At 33.2% G+C, this 22,268-nt stretch overlaps 1 protein-coding gene and 1 non-coding gene across 2 annotated transcripts in view; both read left to right on the forward strand.

The window, feature by feature from the left end:
• LOC128873879 (uncharacterized) overlaps nt 1-22,268 on the forward strand; it is a 460,110-nt gene that overhangs the window by 290,309 nt on the left and 147,533 nt on the right. Inside the window, exon 4 of the mRNA XM_054117849.1 lies at nt 19,372-19,590. Within this exon, the coding sequence (XP_053973824.1) occupies nt 19,392-19,590 (199 nt within the window). The 5' untranslated portion in view covers nt 19,372-19,391. The remainder of the gene's footprint in view (nt 1-19,371; nt 19,591-22,268) is intronic.
• Trnaf-gaa (transfer RNA phenylalanine (anticodon GAA)) lies at nt 21,870-21,942 on the forward strand. The gene has a single exon. It is a non-coding gene; the product is annotated as a tRNA-Phe (tRNA).

Raw genomic sequence — 22,268 nt, forward strand, 5'->3', positions numbered from 1 at the left:
GAGAAAATCGGTTTTGAATATTCAGCGAGTACGCGTACACGTAACTATGGTTTAAATGGATGGATCCCGATACAAGTCATATGTATATTTATACATATGACACTTATAAGTAGTACTCATATCATTAGTACGAAGATGATGTGATGTATTACTCATTTCTGTCTACGGATTTAGAATGAATTTAAAGTCTGTATCGAGATCCATCTCGAAAAGCCTTGTTTATTTCCTAAAATCAGGCTTTGTAAGTAGACAACTAACAACGTTGTTAATAAATTCCAAGAGGGAGACATTATATAATATAATAAACTGGTTTTCTGTAGATAAAGTGGTAACTCTGCAGTATTATTGGCACACATAGGGAATATAGAGGATATAAAAGAAAATAGAAATAATAAAAGATTTTGCTACGCTTTTTATTTGAGAAATATAATATTCAGACCGTTGTTTTATAAAATTATGAAGAAAAACAACGATAACACTACTTATAACCATGACGAAACCGAAACGAGAAAATTTTGTGCAATATCACAAAATTATTGGCGCACGTCATTCATTTTACAAGAAACATTTAATTTATAGAATCTCGGTGTTCTTTTGCCTTTATTCGTGTTGTTTATGGTGAGGTTGTGTAAGTTTCTCCGAGACACGAAAAATTAGATTTTATTATATATAATCATGAAATGCGCCCGAAATATTTAAGAAATAAGTAGGCTTAATAGATATCAGATTTATCAAGGTAACGACTTGAAGCAAAAATCAAGAAATGTTCAGAAATCGTTGTTATATAACTGTTATAAAGTAATAAATACATCCTTTAGATCGTTGGATTTAAATGCAATTTAGATAGCGTGAGATTGGTTTGATGAAAGAAAAACAAATTTACAAAGTAAATTTAAAGGCAATACAATATTGGAGACGGGATCAAAGAAGGATAAAACATATCTTGATTGATTGGTTCATATTTGGATAACGATAGGTCTTCGTTGTGTTGTAATTTGCACAGAAAAATTTGTTTAAACATATGTTTGTAATCGGTTTATGATATGGTAATATTAAAGTTTTTGTAGAAAAAGTAACATTATTACAAACTCATCAGCGAGGGGTTATCCTAGCAGACCTGGCACAGACGTGATGTTGCTAATCGTGTGTTGAACAGCCTCTAATTACTGCATAGTTCATTAGTACATAATTAATCAAACAGAATGATTAATAACGTTACGTCTAAAACAAGATCTGCTAGATTAATAGATAAGTCCAATTAGTAGATCCGAGTTGAAACGCAGTAATATTGTTCTTTATTATTTATTGAAATTATTATACCAAAATTATAAGCTGGTTATGGGAGCATAGCAGTTTCTTAACCGTCTTTTGTGTGTTTATTTACGGCTTGAGTAAAATAGCTCGTCTAACTCAACTTGGAATAAGGTCTGCTTATAAATATACAAGAAGAAATTAATGGACTAAATAAAATTTATTTCATTTTGTATCCCTTTCGGTAAAGTTATTATAAGGATATTCTAACGGATGAACCACCATATTTTTAACGTGCTTTTCAGGACTAATTACCGGACAACGTTTAATCGTTTGTTAACCTTGAAAGAGTAAATAAAATAGAATGAATTTTGTTTAGACTATTTAAATCGAGAGCAAGACGCAAGGACGGTTATTTTACATTTTACCTACATTTATTCTTTCTCGGATCTTCAAATTTTCCCAGTTTACCGTTAAAAGACTTTTCTTGTATTCTTCTATTCACAGGAGATTGTTCATTAATAGACTGCGGATTTTTATCCATTTATAGGAAATTTGAATGTACAAGAACCTACAAAATCCAAACAATATGCAAGAATATAAAAAAGATTGAAAGTAAAGTTCATGTTACAATATTTGCAGAATAAAATAAATTCCTATTTAGGTTAAATCTTTGTAGGCACGTTCGTGAAGATTTTATTTTGCATAAAGATCCGCAGTCTATTCATTAATTATTTCAAATGAAACCTCATATATTTTTGACTATAACAAGATAGTATTTGTATGCACACATTCATCGACCTATCATGCGTAGTTACTTATTGTATTATAATATAAAGCCTTGAATTGGAGGTTACATTTAGTAGATCGAACACAGCCCGCCAATCGATTGAACCAGGACGAAACATGTTCTTTCCTTTTTCAAGATATTGTATGCTTGTTCGACTGACTGACAGTCGAACTTACTGTCTGGGAACTCTAATTTAAGGCTTTATATTACATTAAATGGCCATGTACTTAGGTCGGTGTTGTGCATTAATTTATTTTCAAAATCTCTCCCACTATTTTGCTTATAACAAAATTGTTCACACTATATAATTTATCCATTTGAACCAAACAACTTTTGCAAAAACATTTTTTTAATAGCTTCATCTCCTCATAAGATATTTAACCACTTCGATTTCAACGAAACACCCTCTATATTGAAATTCATCTTAAAGCCAGCCGATTAGAGTTTCTTCTCAGAGCAATTTACTAATCCAAATCTGGAACGAAAGCCCATAATTTTACAACGCTTCTTAATCGAGACAAAACGAGCTCAAGAAAATACAAGAAAAACACGTTTTCGAGCTACGTAGAACCCCAGCCGATATCAGTACAATGTACAAAATTGAAACTTGCGGTTCCATTCAGAAGTTTGGAAACTAGTCCCTTCGCGTAAGTAGTGTGCTCGAGAAGCTGCTGGCATTTACCCTGAAATCTAAGCCGAACAGTGGTTGCGAGTACCAAAAATCGATATTCGTGTACATCCGTTATGTGTGTGTGTGTGTGTGAAAGCATACACGGAGCGTGTAGTCGAGAACAGGGTTGCACAGGATTGCGTAAGCGTGTGGCGACATGGGAAACCGAGCGAAAGGGATCACGGGAAGCCTGGGACTGAGGATAAGGAAAAAGGAGGCCGTCAAGTTGTCGTTTTTACGCAGTCCTGCGGGTCGTCGGCATTTTCGCGAGGCGGTAGTTAAAATTTCATCGATCCGCGGTGAACGGACGTCATGTTTAAAAGGGTGAAATATCGGCTGGGAATATAGGTCAGCCGGGAACAGACTGTTCGATTCCAGTGACTCCTTGAACAGACCCCGAAACGAAAATGGCTGTATTGTAAAAAATAGTCTAGCGCGCTTTTTTGTGATTTATACGATGGATACGGGTTCGAATCGTGTCCGAGGGGATTTAAGGCTGACGAAGAGTAGCTTACGGATGCACGGTAACTCATGATTACGCAAGAAACTCGTGTAAAATTGATCTGTTATACGCCCGCGCAGAATAACAGATTGAATTATAAAGTGTTTCGCAAAACGCTCGAGGATTTTGTTTTTTAATAGCAAAACAGGACTATCATGGAGGTGGACGTGGTGATCACTTAAGGGGCAAATCAAGGAACATTTTTACAAAATAATTTTTCTATATCTTTTGAAAGATACATATTTCAAGAGAGTTGTTTCAATATTTGAAAAAGAAATCTCTGCTAAGGTTATAGCCTTGAATGCGGAGAAGTATTTATTTCTAAATGACACTTTTTCACCTGGTTGACACAGCATTCTTTTTAAAGACCTAGTCACTATGGTCTGACGTAGACGTTATCCTTAAACTTTATTTTTTCTATTTTCTTTTTACAGTAAAAAAATAACATCTCTGTGTGAAATTGTGAAATTTGTTTTCAAAGTCCTATCTTATTCTAATTTATTGACATCTCAAAATCATCCTATGTCAGGCTATGGTCGTAAGTATCTATTTTAAGAAAATGTTTTTTTTTTTTAATTTCTAATATACCCAGTAGTCACAAAACTGCCAACCGGTCACCAATGTTTTTTGCAGCGTTTACTTGCGTACGCTGTAGAGCAAATCGAATAACGCCATGTTTATAAGATTATGAGACGGGTGTTTGTTTATTTATATGCTCAATAAAACATACTGAAAGTTTGAAAACGTTTCTTTATAAACATGTTCTGAATATACCTTTCTTTAAAGTGCTCTTACTGTGGTCTGTCCCCTTAAATGACATCATCTTTCTTATTTAATTAGAGTCGTATATACTTTACTTTTGACTCTTTGTAAGTGGGAATTTTGGTGCACGGCCGTGTGCGGAAGACTCTTTTACACGTTGGGTATATGTCCACGCTGAATGCTAATAGGCGTTTGCCGAACACGGTTACTTGATTGACTGAACGCATATATGAGTCGATCGATTGCAAAGGGTTAAAATAACATAATCGGGTATATTCTGTACTATTTGGTTTTGATTAAGCAAAAAAATTCTAAGGTTCTTCTGGAAAGCCCTTTATTACAATCAATTATTTCTGTTTAAAAATCTACATTAAGCGAAACAAAAAATAATTTATTAACTCGTAGACTGTCACGTCGACCGTTACGTAGGCGATAAAGCTTTTCGCTTAAGAACTGAACAATTAATTCTGAAGGTGAGGTGTTGAGGAAAATATGTTTGGACAGGATTCTTGAATTTTGATGAAGTGGCAAAAAGAAGTTTTACATTAAACATTAAATTATGTAGTTTTGAATTATCTCGCAATCACATTTTCGCCTCGCAGAAATTTTCAAGAGTACTGATCTAACAGTCAACTTGGTAAACTAAAAGTTCCTAGCTGCCAATATGCTGCGTTTTCTTTTAGGAAAATTTAAAAATTGTTTTTTTCTTTATCCAGAAAGGTCCTTCCTAGACCAAAAAGAAAAAATACCATACCTATGTTCCTATGAACATTTTTCATTTTATTATTTAATGCTTATGGTAGTCAAAATTTGTATTTCTTGTTTTTCAAAAAACAATTTCATTTATTCCCTAGTAACAGTAGTTATATCTTGCATAAGGAGCAATATCCTTGTTGTATGCGAGCAAAAGTATTATAGAGTTTTGTCTTATTGTTAGATCCGCTAAAGGACTTATCAACAAAGCTTTTTCTAGCAGCTCCTGCCTTCGATTTTAACTGACAATTAGCAGCGAAAAAATTTTTAATAACAACCATGTGGTGACTAAAGTGTAACTAAACGTTTGTTTGAACAGTCGCCATGGGCAGCCTAATGAAAAGTGCAATCTTTCACATAGTCGGCTAATATGATGAACGAAACAGTTGTAACAAATAATTGACAAAATTTTACTACCATATATTGTAAATAGTAGTCAAAAAGATTATAATTTTATGTGGCACTTTTCTCAGAACGTGTTCCGTGATTCGATCACAGCCTGAGGCTTTATTTGGCTTCAATTTATACGCCTCAAATTTTATCTGGATAGAAGGAATATATTTGATGCATCTCGCTGTTTGACATTGGAGAATTTAAAAAGTCTTCTGAATCGTATTTTTCTGAATCTTTTAGATGTCCGTTGATAAATTACACCGGAGCAGAAACCTAATTCATCACTGTGTGCTACTTTTCAGTTATAAAAGACGACTGGCACTCGACTACCCATGGTATCCACATGATTTGATTTTCTTTGGCAACCTCGTATTCCGAAAGTTGCAAGAAAAGCAATTTAATACGATATCAGACATTCGAAACGTTTCTACCGTTTCTTTGGCGCTATGTAGAACGGAACATACTAGGTAAATTCATTTCAAGGGCTTTTACATATGTTATTAGACGTACTTTTTCCGCATGAAAGTTTTGTCAGCAATTGATCATCTAGAATTTACCAAAAAGGTCTTTAGGATTCCAATATTTAATAAAACACAAATGATATGGTATCATATCTATTTATATGATATTTCAACAATTTGCGACTTAGATAACTGTCTCTTTATTTTTTTGATAGGGTTGAGTTTAATTGTCGGTAAAGTCCTATAAAGTTTACACCTCGGTCAATGATTATTAGTGATCAATACTTAATTGGCAACGTTAGAAATGTAAAGGGGAAATGTAAAGACACATGGTTTGGAATATATCCGACTTTTATATTTTAAATGAAAGTAGATACATACAATTAAACGTCAAAGATAATTGTTGAAGAAAGTAAATCGTAGTTTTGTATTGAGTTTAAAATGGTAATACTGCAATGGCAATATGGCTGATAATACTGATTTACGTTTCTGTTTTGTATGCTACGCGTGCTAATAAATGAATGTATTTGAAATTTAACAAATAGAATACCCCTTACACGAAATTAGAACCAGAAGAAAGGATATATTTAATTACTTCTATTAAATAATCAACAGTGGTGTCATTTGATTGTCCATCATGATTGTACTAACAGCTATATTTTGTTATTAAACAAGAATATTTATTATAAAGCTCTTTTTAGAAAATCCCTTACTAATATTATTATTTAATCACAAGAGTGTTGTTTCACTTGAAATTCCCAGATTGTTCAAATAAACTGTTTACATCTTGCAGCGTTTACACGAATACAACTGATAATGATTACTTTATCGGTATAGCTAGACAAGAATCCGAGAATTCACCATTTATCGAGCCATAAATATCGTTGGTGTTCCAGTTTCCAAATCTGTTGAGGTGAAATAAAATATTCGATTCTTATACAATCGGGGATTGAAATTTTCAACGTTCTTGCGGAGTAAGAAAATGTTCCCGATTCCAGTTGATCTTTAATTATACAGAGTGAGGTATTTAAAACGGGTAACCCGTATATCTCGTTTATTTGAAAAGATAGAAGTGAACGCTTCTAACGTAAACAAATACGAAATATATTTTCATACGTAACCAAGAACGAGTTTTTGTGTAATGTGTTAATATTAATATGTGATTATATTTCATACAAACGGTTTAAAAATAATATGTGGCAGAGTTACGAAATCACGCAATATTTTCTGGGATACTTTAATATTACGTTTCGTTTCTTTCAACCACAGTTTCACGGCTGCTCATTTCCGGTTTTATTTTTCCTGGCTTACGGTTCTACGAGTTTTCCTTGCTTATCTTCAGTTTTCAACCTCTTAACCGCCAAGTTCATCTTGTCGTTGCTCGTTCATAACCACTTGGACTCGTGACTTTCTACGTTTTTTCCTGTTCCGTCATTTCGTGCAGTTTTGCTAACAATTTAATGTACTTTATATCATTTAAACATTTAAAATTTTATTCTGAAAATAAAGACATATGTAACGATTTTTGTAACGATCTTGTTATCTTATTTTACATTACTACTTTATTATAAATTTTACAACGTGTATGTTTACATATACATGGCCTCTTTAATATGTTAAAGTATACGTCGAAGATAACAGAAATCAATTTTTACTTACTAAAAGAATGTAATCGTATCTTTGACTTTACATACGCTTTTGTTACAAATATTTCCTTTCGAGAAAACAGTAAACTCATGTATATTATTAGCTCTGTAAAAGGAGTAATCAAAGTATTACAGTTTTAATACAAAAATGATATAGACCGTAGATTATTCATTGTTTATTATTAATCCTTGTATTTTGTATAAAATAAATTTATGACAAATGATCGAATGCTTATACAATAATTGAGATTACAATTATTGTATAGGCTACAAGTCATTTTTAAAATAAAAATGTCTTAAACTAGAGAAGGACTTGCAGAATATATTACAAGAACTAAAAACTCACTAGTCAGTGCAAGCATTATTATTTAAATTAGTATACGTTTCGATCTTATAGTTGAGGTCTTCTTCGACGTATGTAATAATATTTTACAAACAATCGTACAATAATTAGGCTCGAATAGGCACGAATAAAATCAAAATAATTAAAATAAGAATGTCAACCTGTACATAAGCTATACGGTTCATATTACAGGAAGTCTAAAACGAAATTACCCGACTATTTTAAAAGCAAGAAAAATATTTTTAAACCTTTCGTTCAACGATCATGCTTCACCTATTTAAATTCTACCTCGTACAAGCGCTTTGAATACTTTGGTTCTCCACTGTACGTCAACTGAAAATTTGTTCACACTTCTAAATCACCCTGTCACATACTATAGAACAATCAATCCTGTTTTTGTGCGGTCTGTTTTATGCAATTTTTTTTTTATGAAGGTATATGAGAATAACATGCTATTGTTCATTTGAATGTAACGAACGCGAGCATGTAACTACGATCGATTATTAACCCAATCACTGCCAACTGCGAGATGTCTCTTAGTTCAAATTGATTGCAATTACTAAGGGATAAGTTTAAAGCATTTTGAGTCACGAATTATTGCAAAAGCAGATCGTAAATTTTCTTCTTGAAACAACAAATTTAATATCATTATTTATTATCACAATAATAACCTAGATTACACATCTACATTAAATCTTGGCGCCCAAGGCAAAATGCTTTGCCTGGCAGTGAATGGGTTAATAAAGGAAGGAGAGCGAAGCGACGATCGCGTATTATTGAAACGGGGCGTCTATTACACTGCGTGCAGTATATGGCTTGACATTAATTACCTTCGAACTGCGTCCATAAACGTCTTTTGATCATTATGACAGGATAAATTTTTAAGTAAGATTAAATTTAAAGTAATTATTTTTTCGATTTAGATATACTTTTTCATGATTTCTATTTTATTTTTGACATAAGTCCATCTCCCTTAAAATGAATATTTCTAAATGAGACCTTTTTATGAAGTCCCTTTCCACCGCATAAAAAGAAATTTTCTTCAATAAGGTATGAAAAATTTACAAAGTATTTTTTTATTTGTGTTATGTTGAAACAAGTATTCTGTTTAATAAAAATATACATTTTATTTATTTATCATATTAGTTTGCTATGTAAGTAAATTGTTTATTTATAAACAATTTATAGGGTTGTGTACTGACATGAATCATTTGTATAAGAAAGGTACATATGTGAATACACATCGTATGAAATGGTGTAATTAAAGGAGATAAGAAATCAGCTCTGAGACTCTATAAAACATCAAACTTTGTATTTATTGTCATAAATATGTTCCTCGACGTCTGAGGATTTATATACTCCAAATATTATTACAATAGGTAATCAGCAAATCAATTTGATCCATATTTTTTTTTTTAAATTACACAGTTATTAACACCGTTTTTAATTCAGTATTTAGTAAGGACTATTGAAATAGGATGCAAAATATATTCATAAATTGATTTGTTCCTACCCTCTCTAATTTTAAATATATAATAGCATGTTTAATAGATATGCAGTATCCTTGATAGTTCTATTCTTAATATGGCGTGACTCCTGTTTGCACACTTTATAATCAGATAATTCAGAATTCAACGGGTTAATTATCATCATGATACATTACTGGCCATAAACTTCTGGACACTTAGCAAAGGCACATAAATAGCATATTTACGTTACAATAACGTAATTATTTCTTGGTCAAGATAATATTTAATAAACATATCATTACCGTAGAAGCAGTAGAATACAAAATATATGCAATCCTTATCATTAAATGTGATAGGATATTTAAATGTTTTGTTCCTGTGTATATGCACTCCATTTTGAAATAATTGCTTACATCAATCTCAACATTCTGATAACAAGTGTTTTTAATGTTTTTGCTGAATTTCTTGCCAACTTGTTCCAACTGTGCCCACGACTAGTTCCTACTATTTAAATATTTCGTTTCAACTTTCCTGTCTAATTCAGCTCACAATTTCTCAGTTAAATCGAGATTAGGTGATTGCGATGGCCACTTCATTATTTTCAATTCGTGATAGCAAATAACTGTTAAACACTTTAGCACTGTGGTATATGTAGATAATTATCCTCTACGAAAACAAAATTATTTTCTAATAAATCTTTGTCCTGGTGGAATAGAGTTCCCTGTCAAAATAGTTAACATGCAAACATGCAAGAGTTCGGAAATTTACGGATGGTAGTGCATACAGTGCAATAATGGATAAAGTAAAATACTACAGTGTTCGAATATTAATAGGTGTTTCTCGATAGATGAACACGAAAATCCCAAACCATTTCGAGGTTAACACCTGATTCTCCCTGGCTGTCCATCCTCGTGAATGATGTATTCGAACGCGAAAGGTAAAACATCCCACAAGGGAAACCTGAAACTTAACGAGTTACGTTTACCAGCGAACAAGGGGTTCGCGGCACCTCGATATATCATGTTTCCATCCCATCAACTCGAAGTAGGTTCGAACCTAGAGGGGAAATCGCTTCATAAAAACCGAGGATAGACACGGAAAGCTTAGGTCTCGACAGCGGCCTAATTTTTAATTTCCCTCGCTGTTGCCGCTGGAAGAGAACGAAACAGGGACGTACGAAGGGATCGGGAGGGGCAGGGGAGGGATAGTGGAACAGGTTTTCAGGTCGGTAGGGTACGAGAAGGGCCGCTACGAATCCGTGACTACCTAACGATGCAGAGCTGGCCCCTTTACGGTTGGAAAATGGTGAACAGGTGCTCGTAAAAATCTGACGCCTCCGACTTCTACTTGTCTGCCCCTTCTTCCTGTACGCGGTACAAATTACAGGATCGAGATACTTCGACCTCGACTGCCCGGGGACCGTTAATTGTCCTGCGCGGTCGGGTGCCGAATTTTTGACGGACCGAATACGTTGCACGCACCCCGAGAGCTATTTAATTCGGAGCCTAAGCATATACAGTGGGTCAAGAAAATAATTGCACGCTCAGTATTTTAAACATACAGGCTTCTAGCAAGAGCGTCGACGTTTTGTTTTAACTTCCCGATTTATACAGAAGTTATTGTATTTGCCCTAAAATGAACAATCGATTTTTTAGCAGATCTCCACGTTTCAAGGTCATGGGAGCAATTTTAGCCTATAGAGAGAATATAATTGTACGAGCGAATAACTAAACGGAAATAATATATATACATATATTACTATTATTACACTTGTATGCATATGTATAACACATATATACATACAGGATGCTCCAAAAGTATGGAAACAGTCAAATATTTCCAAAATGGAACATTTGTGAGAAAAATGGTTTAGAGAAATGTTTTAGAGTTTCAAAAATTCTATTGAACGATCGTGTCGGTTTGACCTTCAAAGGACCGGTCAAAGTTACGTCAAGGTCAACATGATTTTTTTAATGGAACACCTCCTTTTTTATCATGCACTGTGAAAGCTGGCTATGAGACCTTTTCAAAACTGTAATCGGAAATCGGGATGTTCCTTGTGTGGCCCGTAAAAGGTCGAACACAAAATAAACATGAATAGCTATATGAATTAAGCGAGCAAGAATAACCCTACTCGCGAGCGAGCAACAATAACCAGCTAGTTTATTTTTATTTTTAAAGTTGTTTATTGAAGCCTTTTGTTTTATATGAGTTATCCCCAATAAACAAGGGCTTAAGGATTAACAATTCAAACTTATATCCTAATGGTCCAATTGAACATCTCTAGGCTATGCAATATTAAATGTATTAGACATATATAAATGGATCGGATTATTACATTTTCGTAGCAACGAGAGAAAGGAAATGAATTATCAGGAAAAATATGTAAGTATAAGGTACTACAAAAAAAATCCTGAGTACATATAGTATTAAAGGAGCGTCGACGTCATAACTAAATAAAATAACTTGGAATTAATTTGTTCACCTTTGTGAACTGTGATAATATGTTAGTGTCAATTACGTTACTCAGTGAACGATCGTCATATTACCCGGATTTGTTGAACAAACTGTTTTAATTTTAGATTGTCTTCTTTCGAAACTTTACTTTATATAGGGTGTTTGGTAACTGATGGTACAAGCGAAGAAGGGGTGATTTACATGAGAAAAATAAATCGAAAATATAGAATAAAAATTTTTCATGCGAGGCTTTGTTTTTCAGAAAATCGACTTTGAATTTTTGTTGGATACGGGTGCACTTGATCATGTTTTGTTATGACGGATGTCACTGTGGATCATTGTCTCGATTGAAATTATGTTGATAAACAGTTTCAATGGCACGGAAATGTTTTCTTACCTATTATCCTAGTATAGAATGCGTTAGAAAGCGTTCATAGAAATTTAATTAGAAGAACAGAAGTATGTATTCTTCTACTTGTACGTGTTCCTAATTTTCCATTATGATAAAAACAATCTTAAGCTACGATAATAACCATCGAGACAAAGATCTACAATGAAATCGATTATAACAGGATTTGATCAAGTGTACATGATGAAACTTTTCCAGAGAGTCTGAAATTAACCCTCGTTTCAAAGTCTTTTTAACCGACTTCGAAAAGGAGGAGGTTACTCAATTCGACATGTATATTTTTTTTATATTAAATTTCAAAATGTTTTAGTTTCCTTTTGTTCTTAATTACGTAAATACACACCCCTTAATTATCGTAGTGTAGTTTTATTTACCTTCATATTCCTTGTTTTACCCAAAATATCAAAAACAATTATTTCTATAAAACTTTAGATTTTTTGGAGTGTACGGATTATCGAGTATCCTTTGTAACGATGACAGTATATCCGAAGTAGAATACCGTCTTACTAGCTGCATTGTTCAAACTACAAAGGGTTTACAAAAGAATTCTAAAAAGGATTCTCGTTAAGAACAGAGATTCTCTTTTATCGTTCCGCGCTATCTCAAGCAAGAGAACGCAGTCTTTCGAGTTATTTGAAATTGTAAAGAAATCACGATCGTTGCTGGACGAAGGTACGGGTAACGAGTTCGTTGCGATGATCCGAAATATAACAAAATTATTGGAAGGAAATGATGGATCGGTGATACAAATGAATATTTACTATAGATCGCTCTGATTATAGTTTTTCACTTTTAATATGTTTAATGCTGAATATAAGAGAGATATAATAATGCAAGAGTATTATACAGAAGAACGCTTAGCTTCCTATGCGAACATAGTTGCATGATATCGATACCGTCGATATGATCGATATCGCCGCCATTAGCATAGCCGCCAAAATATGAATTGTGTAAGAGTGCTTAACTATAAGGTGTTAGTGAAGCATTACTTTAACAAAAATTTTCAGCTGGAACAGGAAAACGGATGTCGCGTGTCCAGAAGAGATGCGTGCACGAGTCGATTGGAGGGATTTTGAACGCGTGAACGAGCGTATACTTGGAAACTCGACTTTGGTGCCATCGTTAAGCACGGCTGTAATAACCGTCGACAACCTGTCAATCGACGGTTATATATATTTGTCAGAACGCACGTAACAACATTCAACGGGGCTATTAATGACGCTACCGTTCATATGGGTGAATTGTAATAATTAAGCGTTCCAGCAGCTGGGCACTACCGATTTCTTGGCTGGCGTGTGTTTATTGCCAGTATGCAAAACGCAACCATTGGTCCGTGGTAATATCTTATTATATAGAGAATTGGCGAGTTTTTTATTATTTATTCATGTTCTCTAATTTATTTTTCATTTTTATTGCAAATAATTGTAATAATAGTGGAAATGAGAAAGGGTGCAGCATAAATGCTACTATAACACCTAAGGGTACAGAAATTCTTGCAACTTAAACCTAAAAATTAAACGACACATACCGTAGAATATAATTAAAACTAAATGTTACGCAGCATACAATGAAAAACAATAAAATACATACGAGTTTGAAATACGTAGTAAATAATAGAAATTGGGATGTTTATTATATTGCTGTATCATTGATTATGCGCGTAAAGAAATTTTTGACATTTTCAAAGCATTCGTTTATTATATGATATCGTTCCATGAATTTGATTAAACACGTTTCAACCATGTATATTTATGATTTTCTTCAATTTAACAAATTACTCAACTATAATACAGTATAAGTAGTTGTAAAATCCTCTTTGTCCTTCAAATTTATGCTTAAAACAAAAACTTTCTGGACGGTATAGAAACATTCCTCGCAATATATAATTCCTTTTTTGTACCATAGTTGAACGATTTGTTAAATTGAAGAGTTTGGAGTTATTTTGTATAATGATTAACCCTTAGCAAGCAAACATTGGAATTATTTTTTGTGAAAATAAATAGTTTGTTTTCAATCTTTTTATTTCTCGTCTTCGTCCAAATTTTGTCAATAGTTATCAAGTGGCAAGGAAAAGAGTTATAAGTTCACCGTGAAAATGGTGTAATTCATGCTACATATAATCAGCAATTAAGAATGAACATTTTTAAAAAGGCTACAAGGAAAATTAAAAGAGAATCAAGATCTGAAAGAGGCTAATCGATTCTAATGAAAGGGCTACTCAAATAGAGTTCAATAACCCATGACAAGTCTCATAGTCCAATTGAACGTCAGAAAGTCTACCACTTGATCGTACGGCAAATTATAAAAATTCGATAAGTTCGACGCGACGATTTATGCATGTTTAACACATCGTTTTACGCATAACATCAATATACGCGATGCATATAATTTGGAATTTTCTCGAATGCACGGTCAACTTGACAGTCATGCAACCCTCAAATTATGTATTATTTTGCGAAGGTACGATGTCTCGAGAAATTATAGTTTCAGGATGAAACAAGCGTTGCCAACATTCTGTGAATCCATGGATGCATTCCAGTCATCGACCAAACATTAATTGATATCATTCGAAAATATGAAAACATGAACTTGTAACCTATTTACGTACGTGAATGGAAAAATCAGGCAATTTTGTTACAGAACTTTCTATTAGTGTAGTAGTTAAATCTTTCGGATAAAACTTCCATTTTCAACGTAACGCTACTTTAGAAAGTAAAAAATATAATTCAGAAATGTATAACAATTAAATGCGATCAGTGCCTCATGTGTATAAGTCGCTATAGTAAATTGGATATTTTTCTAGTAAACCACTTTTGAGATACGAACCTAAATAGATAGTCCAAGAGCCAGAGCCAAGAAAAGTCTCTGAATTTACTAAGCCTAGTTTTTTTGTAGTTTATTACAGTGGTTGTGTACACAAACATACTGCGGTCAGTCGAGCGAAACTGAGAACAGGTGTCTCAGGTACGCTGTCGAAGCTGTCGTACCTGGGAAGGTAATTAAATGAATTTACTAAGGCTAAAAATTGTTATACAAATAGTATATTGCATATAAATGATAGTTATGACAGTCAGTCAGCTAAATGTGGGGACAGAGCTGGTCAGTCGGCCACAATGTATGTACAAAGAAATAAATACTGTGCAATTCGCGCGCGCTCGGCATCGCAGTTGACGGCTTGCTTCTTTCTTTATTGTTATTTAACAATCTAGATTATATTATATATTTACAGAATATACATTACAAATAATATTTTAATAATTTAGGCATTATCTCTTCTCCGAAAGAGATAAAAAGAAAAATATGAATTTGATTTTTTTTTTTTTTTTTTTGACACCTGTTCTCAGTTTCCCTTGACTGACCCCAGTATGTTTGTGTACACAACCACTGTAATAAACTATAAAAAAACTAGGCTTAGTAAATTCAGAGACTTGTTTTGGCTGTGGCCCTCCGTCTAAGAGGCCAACATACGTACACACATCCATACCTAAAGTGGTAACTCTCTCGTTGTATTCTCTCGATCAATTGTGTCTGTTCTTGAAGGTGAACTCTGTTCGTTGAATTTTGCCAAAGTATGGCGTGGACGGTAATTTAGTATGGAATAGATTAGTAGAGGAGGAAGCATAAAACCTTAGTCTCATTAGTCTTAGCATAAGAATCGCCGTTGCGTCGCCTGAATAGCGGAGAGCTTGTTATATGCAGATAGGAGGTCTCACGCGGCTGATTGGTAACCTCGGCCGTTGCAAAAACTTCGATTATTGCCTGCAGTTTAGCGTCTGTGCACCAAGGGAATCACCACTGTACATAATAGCACTAACGTCCTATGCATAGCGCCGCTATGATAGCGGTTACTACAAAAAAATTCATGAATTTCTAATAAACTTCTTCTAAGATGTAAAGCAAAACAAAGGTAACATACACAAATAAATACAGAAGTTGTTGAAGATACTTTCTGTTTGGCAATGGGACCAGTGTTACCATATGTCATTTTTCTATAGAATCCAGTCCATTTTTATAATAAATTTCTGTAAAACCAAAAACTCTACTTCGAAAAGAAACATCTAAGAACATTTATGACTCAATGTACTATTATTACACACGATAAATGTTCCTCCACCAAAATTACGTTTCGAAAAGTATTTTGGTTCTTTACGAAGGTCTCTCCAGTATGAATTAAATCCATCTGGACTGTCCAAATTGAATTCTTTTTCGTCAGAGAAAATAACCTAAATTAAGTAAGAAATATTGAATATGAAGCTGAAGTCTTGATTTAAGAATGTCTAAACTTAACTTACATTATTTCAATTTCTGCTCGTGTTCTCTCGTGCGTATTCAAGCCTGGCTATTTTGTGACGTTGCAGAAGTGTAGGTGCGGACATCATGTTTTGTTTTTTAATGTTTGAATTACGTTTAAGGACACATTGGACAGTCCAACGAGAAACGCCGAGATCACAATCCTTCACAATTTCTTCCAACGTATTGTTCGCAACCTTAACAATTTGCCTTTCAGTACGAGGAGATAACTTCCTCTTAGGTCTCCCTTTCTTATTTTTCCCATATTTAGTACGATCATGTAAAAAATTCAATACAACTTTATAAGATCGCTCGAGTTTACATGCAATTTCACGTATTCTCAATTCTTGCTCTCTGTATGCTAAAATTGTACCTTGCTCTTGTTCTCTAAAGTAGCTACCGCGTGCCATTGTATCAGTTAACGAAGATATACCTTGTTTACTAAAAAACTTCCAACAGAAACCCTTGAAGTGTGCCAAAAATAAAGCTGGTTCTATTGTTCCTCATCGATCGCAAAACAATTATCGATTACATCTTGATATAATATATTAACAGTTTCAATGAATTTCATCTAGAATCCATTATTTACAATGCTTTCTTATACCATATAATTGGTTTTTTCAAATTATTTTCTGACAGGTCGGAAATGTTAAAAACGTTAGTGAAAAATTGGATGGCGTTGACGTCTGAGATTTAGAAGTTATTATACTAATTTACATGATTTTCTGATACGACATGGGCCAATATAGACGAGAGAAGAAAGATATGGCAAGATGGAAGAGTTAAGAAAAAGTTTTGGGTACAGAAACATAGAGAGTTGTAAAAGTCAGACTTCCCCTCCATTATACATGATAACAGTCACGAAAGCAGAGATCTCTGCATTTGACGTTGGCGTTGAGACGATTCTATGTACGTGCGTGGCTGCGTATGTGTTTCTAAGAGACTACATTATGTTTTTCCGACCTGTTGCTACCCCTCCTCCGTTGATACTCCTCAACCCTCCGTGGCCATCCCTTCGGTGACTCGCCCTCGCTAGGAAATGGAGGACCCTTGCTTCGTTCAACTCATTGAGAACGCTCTGTATTCTATCTCGAGCTCTGTCTATTGTTCCTACCTTCTCGGTTTTTGCACGTGGGCACACCGAGTTCGTACACTTTGCCGTTTCTTCGTTTCCAATGTGCTCTAGCGTGTTTTCCGGTTTTTGTTCTGCTCACTCTTTCTCTCTGTTTCCGTTGCGTTTCCGTGGAAACGTAGTCCCGTACCTTACTATGATTAAAGACATATCCGAATCTGTTTCCTCAGCTATATCATTATTCTGACGAGAGATATCCCATGTACAGCGACACGCGTAATTACTTATGGAGGCTCAACACTGTACAATTTGTATACAAATTGATTTTATTTTTGGTTACATTTCTCGAAAAGTACACAACCAATGTAATTAAAAATAGAATAATCGGATATACAGGATGAGTCTTATAACGTGACGACCTCAAATAAATCGTAAGGTATTTGTTGTACGACAAAATGTTTCAAACAAAAGTTGCATGGTATCTAGGGGGACATACAGTGCTGTAATCTGTTTTTCATTACCTTACTTTTTTATTGAGATATTAGGGTTACCTTCAGTTTTTTAAATGGAATGTCTAATATTTTTTTTCGAATTCGGATGAACATGAAGTGGGACTTCAAATGAAAAATTATTGAGATATTTACAGTGGGCGTAGAAAGTATTCGTACACCGATCAATTTCCAAAAAACCTGTGTAAAATTTTAATTTATTAACTTATTTTTTATAAACAATGACATTCTACATATTCTCGGAAATCTCTAGAATAGATAGATTACAAAAAAAAAAAAAAAAATAGCTATTTATGTAAGTTGCGAAAGTAACAAGAAAAAAACAATTAATTGATAGAAATGTTGAAGCAATAAATATTCACACAACTGTTTAAAAGTACTTTACTGGAAATATGATGTTTTCTAATTCGTACGGAGCAATAAACTGATGTGTTTACGTTACAAACTCTGCTGTAAATAGTTCGTCATAAGAATCGTATAAATACTTACCGCAAAACGAGTATAGAAATACTTTTACCCACTTTTCGCATTTTTGTTTGTTAATTTCACAAATTATATTAACTAGTCAATGTTGTTTGGATTATATCAATCTTAGGGACTTCCGAGAATATGTAAAATATCATTGATTACAAAAAAAGAAGTTAAGAAACTACAATTTCACACAAAAGTTTTTTGGGAAATTGATCGGTGTACGAATATATTCTACACCCACTGTATAAAAGAAGTTTATGGGCAATAACTGCTAATGTTGAAGTACGACATCCTTCATTATTCACAACTTTGTGGTACCTTTTTAACCGACTTCGAAAAGGAGGAGGTTACTCAATTCAACATGTATATTTTTTTTTTTACGTTTCTGTACATTAAAATTGCCATGTTCTTTGAGTCTTCGACCAAGCCTTTAGAAGGTAGAATGCGATGGCCGATTTCGATCAGGATACTTAGCTTGGTACAAAATCTTAGCTCTTGTAGCATTTTCTTCACACGCACCATAAACAATTATCATAACGTTGTTTCACTGTTACTGAACGTCGTAATAAAAATGTAGCACCTTTCTCAATACGACTTTAACGCTTACCGAGATACTAAATAGGCATTTCGTGTTGATGATTATTAATATTTAACAGGCAACTTGTTTACAGACATGACCTACCGACGTGAATGAAGTCGTGCTAAGAATCACGTTGACTAAGCGTATTTCTTAATAGACGATTATTATTCATTTGAAGTCCCATTTCATGTAATACTTTTTTACGCAAAATTTGATGATTTATCCGAATTCGAAAACAAAATATTAGATATTCCATTTAAAAAACTGGAGGTGACTATAATATCTCAATAAAAAAAATGAAATTAATAAAAAACAGATTACATCACTGTATGTCCCCCTAGATACCATGCAACTTTTGTTTGCACCCTGTATATTCCATACTATTCGTATTTTATTAAAAACACAACATCGTGAAGCTTTTCTTTAGGAAACTCTTTATCTTGATGCAATTTGTTTCTATAATTTGAAAATACTTTATACACTGTCCTCAGCGTGAAATTAGACAATTAATTTGACTAATGTCGTCGTTCATTGTGATTTCAGCCTCGGGAGGGGGAGGTTCGATGTTGGTCCCTCCCGTGGCCCAAAGCGGGACTGGGGATCGTCCCGTGGGCGACACGGGTGCCCGGGCCCAACAAGCGTCCGGCCCTGCCGCGGCAGCAACCCTATGGCCCTTAGCACCTGCGCAAACTAATCAGGTCACAAGTCAGTCTCAGGGCATACCACCCCTAGCCGCTACCCCTGCACCGGCTCACAATCAAGGTATGTTTTTTACTTTCTTTAAATCTTGTCGATTTTGACTTATTTGCGTGGGACAAAAAATATTTCTATTATTGTTAGTTATTTATTTAAGGATTTAATAAATACAATTGAATTTCTAAGTTACTGTAAATTTTCGAGTAATTTCCCGAATAATACGTCCATTGACGCAGTCTTTTTATGATTGATTACTCTTTGAAAGGTATAATAGTTTAACCCGGTAAAGTAGTTGACTGAGGAGATGATCAGTTCGTAAAACGACGAACGGGCGGAAAATAACTGATTATTTGTACTAGTTATCACTGCTAGGACTTTTTATTCTCAGTTCAAATACCGATAAGGATAAAATTCTTTTGATTTTTGTAAATGTTGACTACAACCTTTTTGTGACTTATTAAATTATGTATTGGTATTTAGTGTGATATAGCATGAAATAAAGAAATATATTGAAAGAAATTTTCAATTTTATTGTTTATTGAAATATGAATGAAAATGACTAAACACCTTCAATTTAGATATTTGTCAATTAAAATAACGAAAGTTACTATTAAAACGAATAGTTGCTAAAATCGCATGCGTAATAATATTTTGAATTGTTTAAGAACCTTATTCTAAAGTAATCATATATGAGTAAGGAATGAAATCTGTTCAAACAGAAATACAACAATAATTACAGTCATGTCTTATCAAAGGAGCTAATATTTTCCTATCAAACATTCAGAAATGGAACTCCTTCTATGATAGTATAGAGCCTTATCTATAATAGACTTCTGTCGTAGTAAATTTGATCGATACGAAAGAATCATAGTACCTAGTGTTTATTTTGATGATTCCGTTACAGTGTAATTGGATGATAAATATAACGGTTTTAATGTTTCAGAATATTTTTCAACAAAGAAACATTCACAACTAATGAACATTTTAAATAAGAAATATTAGATTTGTTAATATTTCGTATTACGAAGAAACGAATTTTGTAACTGATTTATGAATTTTATTTCTTAATTTATATTTTTTCTGTGTAATAGTATGTTTAACAGACGTGCAATTAAAATGGTTTGTAATAATATTTGTGAGTTGCATACAATATTACAGTGTGTTAACTAAAATAACACATCCTCCAGTTTTGTTCACATTATTTTCTATTTGAAATTACACTTTGTTAGATTCGGGACAGTGAAACCCAACAGATTAACATTTAACAGTTTAATATGATGAGATATTAGAAATACAATAAACAAAATACAATAGAGTTATCCCGTGAAATATACGTACTATGAACTGTTACTGTACATCGAATCTCAAACAAAAAACAACGAAATATCGCATGGTGGACACAAGTAGAGACGCACCTACGACACGATTCGGGAAAGTCAACCAATTAATTAATTTCTGTTTACCCCATAATAATATCATAAGTTAATATTTGAAAGTAACGTAAACAACAGCGAATTAGTTGACAAAATTTATTTATTAAATTTTGAAATTATAAAATATTTATGCCATAAACTGTAATACCTATATAGTTTTCGCATGGAAGTCACGAAAATCCTGTCACGCGCAACACGAGTCGTAATTCGGAAAACAAATGTTAATGCGAAATGTTGAGCGTGATGTATTGCAAATTTTATAATTTACAACGCTCGTTATACATTCATGTACGATCGTGCAGCACACGACTAATAATTCATACTTTCGAACGAGAAGCAACAGAGAATTTATCATATAGCAAATATTTCGATACTACAAATTAGTAATTTTTTAGCCGAAGTATTAAAATTCTACATTATTTTTTTATACTTCAATTTTAAGTCTGAAAACAGCATCTAAAAAAGTATATCTGCCATTCAAAATAAATTTTTGTTAATCATTTAAAATGATGAAAGTTTAATATTTTATTTAATGACTTCGCATGCATTTTTTTATTTTGGTAGTTACGAAGACTGTCACAAACAGTTCGTCTGAAAACATTGAACAGAAATAATAAATTAAATAGTTTGATAGGAGAACACCCAATATTATTAATTTTCAACATAATCTTTATCCTTAATAAGAGTCTAATTACAACAACAAAAAAAAGAAAGAAAACAAATAACATAATTAATTTAAAAAAGAAAGATATGTGTAAAAAATAAATATAAGAACAATTTCAATATTTTATTACTTGAACTATTGCGTATTGTAAGCAAAGAAAGAAAGAAATTTACTTATAAAAATACAAGCAAAAAGTGTTGAATTGTAGATGTACTACAATTTCATCTGCAATGCGATGGTTAGCATGTGCCGAAATAGCTCAGTTGGGAGAGCGTTAGACTGAAGATCTAAATGTCCCCGGTTCAATCCCGGGTTTCGGCAAAACTTTTTTTTTTTCGTTTTTTTTTTCTTGAATCACATTTTACGAATAAAGAATTCTTAGAATCATTATATGCATGTGTAAGCTACACAGTTGAAAATTTTGGGTTCATGTGTAAAAAAATTCATTGGTTAAATGCTTTGTGTTGATCATTTTACACAGCTGAGTGTAAACTTAACTGAAGTTCGATGTATTATCTGCTCTCAGCAAAAATTTTGTGTTACAATAGTGAAAAGTTATAAATAAAACACATTTGAATGTCATCTGGAAATTAACACATAACTACAGTGGATTACATTCTCAACATTTATATTTAATGTCTCGTGAA

This window comes from Hylaeus volcanicus, chromosome 3, assembly GCF_026283585.1.
Source record: "Hylaeus volcanicus isolate JK05 chromosome 3, UHH_iyHylVolc1.0_haploid, whole genome shotgun sequence".
In the NCBI taxonomy this organism is placed as follows: domain Eukaryota; kingdom Metazoa; phylum Arthropoda; class Insecta; order Hymenoptera; family Colletidae; genus Hylaeus; species Hylaeus volcanicus.